Source organism: Miscanthus floridulus, chromosome 5, assembly GCF_019320115.1.
Source record: "Miscanthus floridulus cultivar M001 chromosome 5, ASM1932011v1, whole genome shotgun sequence".
In the NCBI taxonomy this organism is placed as follows: domain Eukaryota; kingdom Viridiplantae; phylum Streptophyta; class Magnoliopsida; order Poales; family Poaceae; genus Miscanthus; species Miscanthus floridulus.
The window spans coordinates 11,492,297-11,500,110 of record NC_089584.1 but is presented as its reverse complement, the minus strand read 5'-3'; the positions used below and the strand labels follow the sequence as shown (position 1 = coordinate 11,500,110).

Below are 7,814 nucleotides of genomic sequence, written 5' to 3'. Positions count from 1 at the left end.
TAGGAAGTTATTTTGGAACTAAACACAGGCTTGATGTTGTAGATGTTTGTAAAATTTCCTATTAATTTGGTTAAAGCTAAAGAAGTTTGACTTATGATACACCTACAACAAAACTTGGGGACACACTGCCGAGGCAATTCCCTTTCAACAAGGATACATATTGCCGAGGCAATTTCCTTTCAACAATATTCGCTCACATTTTCCGTAACTAGGATCAACTCAACAAACATCATCAAACAGTTCCACGTGTGCACTTAGCTTTCAGTGATTATCTGCCTTGCAAAGAATCCAAGTCATGTTGGGCCTACAAATGATGGAAAATAGAAAAACTCATTCAGAAACAATAGACGTGGACATCTCATCTTTAGATAGAAGCACATTAACTAAACTCACCTGCTCGGAACGCCATGTTAGTGTGATCCTTTGCACCAGTTTCCAATGGAGGATCATATAACATATACATTTTGAACTCTAGCTCATTTCCATAACATTCTTGTTACCACCAAACAAAAATCAAACAGGTGGATATCCATGAATACCTTTTTGTTACCATCAAACCAACTGGTCAGAAAAGGAAGCCAAGCTCACTACAGCAAATAGGCAAAGCAATGAAAAGAGATCCGCAATTCCAAATGATGATTCTGAAAGAAAGTAGATCTTGTGATTGCTTGGATTGCCACGAAATCCTCGAGCTACCATTGCCTGGACAAATAAGAGCATAATAAGACATAATTCAAAAGTAAATATAAGGAGCAATCAAATGCGCATAAATTTTGGCACAGCTGTAGTTTTAATATATGCTCTGAACAAAGTCAAGTGCCTCAAAAAGCAAAAATGCTAAGCATCAGAGCAATATAATCAAGTTTCACACTTTCTGTGAGCTCCCGATATCATTGGAAGAGCACTTTTCTTTTCACTAAGACTTCATATCCTTTTTGTGTTGTCTCCTCTACCACAATGTGCTGACTTCAGGTCAATAAGGTGAGATGGTATGTGGTCTAGACACAAGTCTTGACATGTCCCAACAGCATAATACAGTCGTGTGATCCCTGACTAGCTTGGCCAGTGTCCAGTTAAACTTAGAGAAAATAGCTAGCACGTGCTTCATGTAAATAGTTGGTTCTACTTTGAGATGGATCAAACAGTCACGTAGCTGAATGCTAGGAAATGCAGGCATGATTTATGGATGCATCAGGAACCAATATCAGCAAGGGTAAACAAACCTGTAAAGGCAATTCCTTGCTGTTCCATGGTTCTAGTGCAATTTTTTAAAACAGTATCATCCTACTATCACTTATGAAGTATATTTGACCCAGGACAAGGAGTTTTGGTTTCAAAGTCATTTCTATTGCACAGCAGCTCAAAATACATACCTAACTCAACCATGGGCCATGTTCATCAAATTACCTTTTTTAGGAATTGCACAATGCATTTATTGTAACTCAAGTCACTAAGTCAGTGACAACAAAAAGAGAAAAGGAAAGAAAAAACTAACCTTGGATATTTGCTCTGCGTGATCAAATATATTTTTGAATATCCGCCGGACATAGTTGAAGAAAACTACAGTTGCACATAGGATATTTCAGTTAATATTTCCATACAGATATCATGTAAAAGCAATTAATGGTAGTCCTAGGCTCCTAGTTATATAAGATCTCGCGCATGGGATGAGTGAAACATAACTAGAAGAATTGCAACATAAAAGGTACTCCTGAAATTAGGCATACTCAACTAAGCTTTTCAGGAGTCACTTTTAAAGTTATAAAAATACAGTTTTGGCCACTATTAACTTAGTTTTCAAAAACTATGTATGTATTTTGAGATGGCCTATTGCCTTTAATTTTAGCAATGCATGACATCTCATTCTTCCCCCAATCTTATCACCAGAATAGATTACTTGGAGAAAATTATCAATGCTGAAAGACTGGAACACAAATGCCTCACTCATTGCTTAAGAAATCATATACTGCAAGTCTACCCCTGCTAAATTACATTGTCCAAGGGTGACTTTGGACAGTTTAGGTTAATTTCAGGTGCATTGATAAGAATGAACAGCATGTTTAACCAATGAGAAATTAGTTTTTGATTCCTGCTCCTCACAAGTAGCTAGCAAGGTCTGGACTGTTTGGGTTCTGGCAGTGTTTATTAACCAGTTCTGTTAAAGCTATTGGTTACAAACTGCAGGAAGTATTTTTCCAGTATGTAGAAGGTACTTACTATCTATAGTTTCCATAGCTGTCAGCTTTTTCCAATTTATCCGGCGTGCTACAATCGCTAGAGCTGAGTTGCGAACCTAGTTGGATATGTGAACAATATCATACTCCAAAGTTAGATCTCAAATAGCAGAGCATATTTCTAGACAGAAAGAAAAGGTACTTTGGTGGTTACCATAAATACTTGCCTCATCAAATACTAAATTGATGAACCTCAATGAGAGTAGTAGTGTAAGTATTATCTCAGGTACTGGCACACCAATATGCTTCAGTGGAATCATAAACCACCACAAAGCAGAGGCAAGCTGCTCGGGAGTGGTTGTTGTCAAGCAGAGACTTGCACTTTGGAATATCTGCATACAAACAACAAATTTGGGAGTGCATATCATATAGTTTCAGATGCAAACCAAGTCACTCTTAATATCCAAAAGGAATGACAAACAGCGTGCTCTCCATCAGGTGTGGTTTGTTGGATGTAAACAGAAGGCACAAAAAAGTGTAAGATAATGAAGGATTAAGCCAAAGAATGTGTGCCTAAAATACTTGTAAGTGAAGTGAAGGACGTACTGCAAAGGAGAGGCTTGCTGAAGTACTTGCTACAGATAGGCCTTTCCTTGTAAATTGCAGTGGTCCCAGTTTCAAGATTGTGTAAGAATACCCACTTGTGGAGCAAGGAATGTTCAGGTATGCCTACAACAGAAGGTGGAGGCGTTCTCGTCTGGACTAATGAAGGCGCACCATCAGCACCAAATCCCAGCATGATGAATAAGAATCCTGAAAGGAGAGCAACCCTTCCAAGTTGATCCTACAGAGTAAACATGATTTTGTTTACAGGTACAAACAAGCACATTCGACAAGAACAGTTTGAATATACGAGGGAACAGAAACCGCGGAGCAAAGTGGTAAATAACATTAGATGAATCCTAGAAGGAAAATTAACAGCTACATTAGAACGAATGGGCAGCCAAGGGTGAAGTTAAAGCCAGACATTACAGCTTTGCTGCATCAGACTCAAGGTACTAGCATATCATATGAAAGTACCAAACACCATAAGCTGCAACTACATATGTAAAATTGTGATCGATCCACCATGTATCAGCATCATAAAGAAACTCAAAACAAATAGAAGACAATTGAAACCACAATTCGCTAGCTAAGGACAAATTCAATTCTCTGTAAATTATTTTTGATAGAACATAAAATCATACCTTCCAAACATGTTTTGGTAAAATCCACATTGAAAGAAGGGCCAGGAATACTACCAAACCAAACCGCATATAAATATTTGATCTGGCTGGTAGGACAACAAGGGCCAAGAGCCACACCTACAGAAAGAAGTATATGAATTGTTTAATTGCAACAGGTCAACAACCACAAGGTTATTCAGTTCATCTTTAAACTTTGGTCAAATTTATGTTAATACAGAAAAGGGGCTGAAAAACTGAAAACTGGTACAGTAAGTTGGTAGCATGATGTGGCCATATCAGAGATAGCCAAGCCAAAAAAGAACATTGATTCAACCCATCAGGATACAAGGAACAACCTAATAGATTCATGGAAAAAGTAAATTACTCCCCCCACACAGAAAAGTTGTCCAGATAACCCCTAAACTGAATTTATGTTCAATTTACCCCTCCGGGATCTTTTATTTGATCCAATCTATCCCTTAATAAGATTTTTCTTTTTTGTTTCTCCACATAGAAGTTGAGTTATAAGTTCAAATTTTGTAAGGTCGTAGCGAATATCATAACTTATGTTAGACAGATACATTATGAATTTTTCATATAATTCTGAATCTGTATGGTTAATTTACTATAAAATGCTTCAGCTATCAAAAATAAATATGAAAAATTCATAATGTATTTTTCTAACATAAGTTGTGATGTTCTCTACCAACCTATAAATTTGAACTTAAAAATCAACTTACGTATATGCGGAGAAACAAAAATGACAAATCTTATTAGGGGTAGATTGGATCATCTAAAACATTTGGAGAGGTAAACTGAACACAAAATTAGTTTACGGGGGTATCCGGACAACTTCCCTGTGTGGGAAGTAAATTTGACTTTTTCCAAGATTTTTCAGGTTATTTGAGGTATAGATTACGAGGTACTTTATCTAGTGGCCTAATAAACCGATTTTACAAGGGATATGAGATATGAAGGGACACATGTCCTTGAAGCATTCACAATTGTACTCGTATAAAGTGATGAACTTAAAAGCCTTGATTTACAGTTGAAATAAAACTGCTGTGTTTGGAGATTCAAGCATTTTATTCTATATCGGTAGCAATAGCTAAAACACCATAATTTTAAAAATTTGCGATTCTGTCATATGAATATATGATATTATTGACTTCACAATCTTGATTAAGGGGTCTGATTCTATAATTCTAGTCAAAGGAATCTATGATTTATGTTTGCGATCCTATTATTGTGATCTTAGGCCTTTGATCTGATTTAGAGTCTCAATTTTGACAACTGTGCAAAACACAGTTCGATCAAGTATATACAAGGACTTGTAACTTCACAAGCATAATGGATGGTTCTATCGATTAGGGAAGAGATAGGGCAAACCCTGCTACATGGTAAAGAATAGCAAGGCGAAAGAAAAACAGAAAGTAAAGAAAGAATACTTGCAGCAGTGGTGGACTTATAATCTTGCCAATGAGTATGCCGCACCAAAATTTTTACATGCAATTTGGAAAAATCCATTTAGCAATATGGTAAATAATTGTTGAATTTGCGCCGCAATTCGGTATACAAGCACTAGATAACATCATACGTCCTAAATTCAACAATTCAGTTCGAAATGTGCATAGATTACAATACAAATAATTCAAACGATATTCTAACAGTTCAAAATATTACAATACAAATAATTCAAACACTATTCTAATAGGGTTATTTCCCCTTTTTTTCTTCTTATTATAATGATACGTAGCTCTCCTGCGTGTTTGAGAAAAAAAAAGGGATTTGCTAAATTTCAGGTGCCTGAATTTTAGTTTCCTTTCAAGTGACGATTATTGCATATATTTTATACTAAAATTGCAGTTTTAGTTTGTTGCAATTTATGTAGACACAATCTGCAATTTTTGGTTCCCAGAATAAAAAACCTGTTAGACAACCACAAACCTGACAAAATCTGATATGTGTTGGCACAAAGACAATTTAACAATTTACAGTTATTTCTACGGTCAGACAAGAACAAAAATTTGATATGTTATGACACAAAGACAAATAACAAATCAGAAAAGTGACAATTTACTTGTACTACTAATTGATAGTACAAAAGTGTTGCCTGAAATTATCTTTAAATTCAGGCTCCTGAAATATAGGAGAAGTGAAAAAATATTGCATAAAAAAACTTACAATACTACTAGTCTAGCCTACACTTACAACATAATTCAGCACACACGTCACGCCCCATTGAGCTAGTACCATGTTGTTGTTAAATGTTAATTGGGGCGAAGTATATTATCTATAGTTAATTTCTAGAGGGGATAAAAAATAGGAAAATAAAAACTAAAGGGATAAACAAAATAGGAAAAATAAAAAGTGATCTAGTATTTCTCTCTTAATACAAAGATACACAGCTCTCCTGCGTGTACGAGAGAAAAAAAAAAACTGATCTAGTACCATGTTGTTAGTTGGGATGAAGTATACTATCTACAATTAATTTCCGGATGGGATAATAAAATAGGAAAATAAAAACTAAGGGGATAACAATAGAAAAATAAAAACTAAAATGCAACTCGCAAGGAATTGAACTAGCACCCCCTCCTAGCTAAGGGACCAAGGTGCATCATACCACTGGGTTACCAACTGTGCAACTGTGCAAACGTGCATATTCTCTAGCTGACCATGAGTCCTATAACCATCTATGCTGCTTTGCTATTTTCATGAAAACAGCTTGTGTTTAATTAATGTGTGATTATTAATTGATTTTCTACCTTTGAGTAGCAATGCTGGCAGGATGATATATCTGTTGTGATTAACTGACATGAATTCAAACGACACTCCAAAAATAACATAAGCAAACGTTATTTCTCCAGCTGTTGTGATTTCAGAAACTTTTAAGTTTTAAGATAACAAAAACATTCCACGGAAGTAATATTGGGAGATGTACGAGACTCTGAAGAGGTTGTGCTTTTGATAATGCTTTAGTATTTCGAGAGTAGCAAAATAATATTATGTAACATCTTAGCCAGCAATAGTTCCTTACTGAAAAATATAAATGTTTTGAGAAAAATTCACATTGTTATGTTAATGAATTTTCTAGCGAAAAGCCACTGCAAGCAGGGTTGGACCCACGGGATATGCCAGAACATTCCCCATGGCAGCTCAGCACTCACTCATCATAGTATAATAAATGAACAAATTTGCATCTATACTCGAAAGTTCACTGATTTGCATCCCAGTCACCCAATCACGGTAGCTTTAGTACAACAACGCGGGGCTGACACATAGATTGACACATTTGCATTCTATTTATCGTTTCACACTCGCGGCGACATTCCCACAAACACCACCCATGCACCCTCCCTGCCCACACCCCTATAGGATAGTAAGTCTATCCACTACGCGTGCTGGAGGGAAAGCGGGGACGTTACGTACCAGCTTGACGCGCGGGTCGACGGAATGGAGGAAGGTGCGCGGTCTGTCGACGAACTGGCAGATGGGCGTGGCCGCGGCGCCGGAGATGAGCCTGAGCACCTGCTCGGGGCCCGCCGCCGACCCGGCGCCTGCCGCGGCGCGCGGGATCCACTCCACCCACTTTGACGCGGCCGACGCCGCGCGCCGTCCCGCCCGAGGGCTAGGAGACGCTGTCGCGGGGTCATACTCTGAGCAGGTAGCAGGGCTACGCGGCTGCCCCTCCTCCGCGCACCGGGTTTCGCCGGTAGGGGGAACCAGCTGGGCGCTGCCTTCGCTGCGGAGAGAGGGAGGGCGAACGAGTAGAGAGGGCGGAGGTGGACGGCAGCAGCCATCGGATGGGACGTGCGTGGCGCCGGCAGCCTGAACCTCGCCACGAGGCAATTTGACTTGTTTTGGAAGTACTCGCGGGGCAGAGGAGGGGTGACAGACCTTCAGTACCGTAGTCCCCTGTGGCACTGAAGTGAGGGGTTCTGACGCACAGCCGAGGCGTCGAAAGAAGGAACCGTACGCTTTTACATGGACCCCTCTCGTTTGCCTACTAATGTGTGCACTTAAAGAGAATCTCTCTAAACCCCACAACCCCCCCCCCCCCCCTTATCGGGCCCCCTACTCCCTCTCTCTCTCTCTCTCTCTATATATATATATATATATATATATATATATATATATATATATATATATATATATATATATATATATATATATATATAAAAGTCGCAGCCAGAGCCAGGCACCTTGAAAACTTTGATTTAATCCGTAAATCTTTGAGAGCAAGATATCTTCGTTCCTCTCCTAGTTTTTTTTCGCATCGATTCGGTATATATTAGTCGGATTTTTAACCTAAGAATCGTCATTACTTAGGGTTTCATACAATTTTTAATATTTGTATTATACAACCGTAGGATGTCAAGGCGTGAAAAAGCTAGCAAACCAAGGTAACCGCAAC

General features: G+C 38.4%; 1 protein-coding gene across 1 annotated transcript; it reads right to left on the bottom strand.

Annotated features, from left to right (window-relative positions):
• LOC136451521 (protein ABCI12, chloroplastic-like) lies at positions 1-7,264 on the bottom strand. Its single transcript, XM_066452218.1, is given in 10 exon segments — positions 1-304; positions 394-702; positions 1,496-1,560; positions 2,218-2,293; positions 2,402-2,566; positions 2,781-2,894; positions 2,896-3,018; positions 3,422-3,538; positions 6,830-7,084; positions 7,087-7,264. Coding segments are annotated over 9 exon segments (1,179 nt in total). The 5' UTR covers positions 7,201-7,264; the 3' UTR covers positions 1-304; positions 394-552.
• Positions 7,265-7,814: the final 550 nt, after the last annotated feature.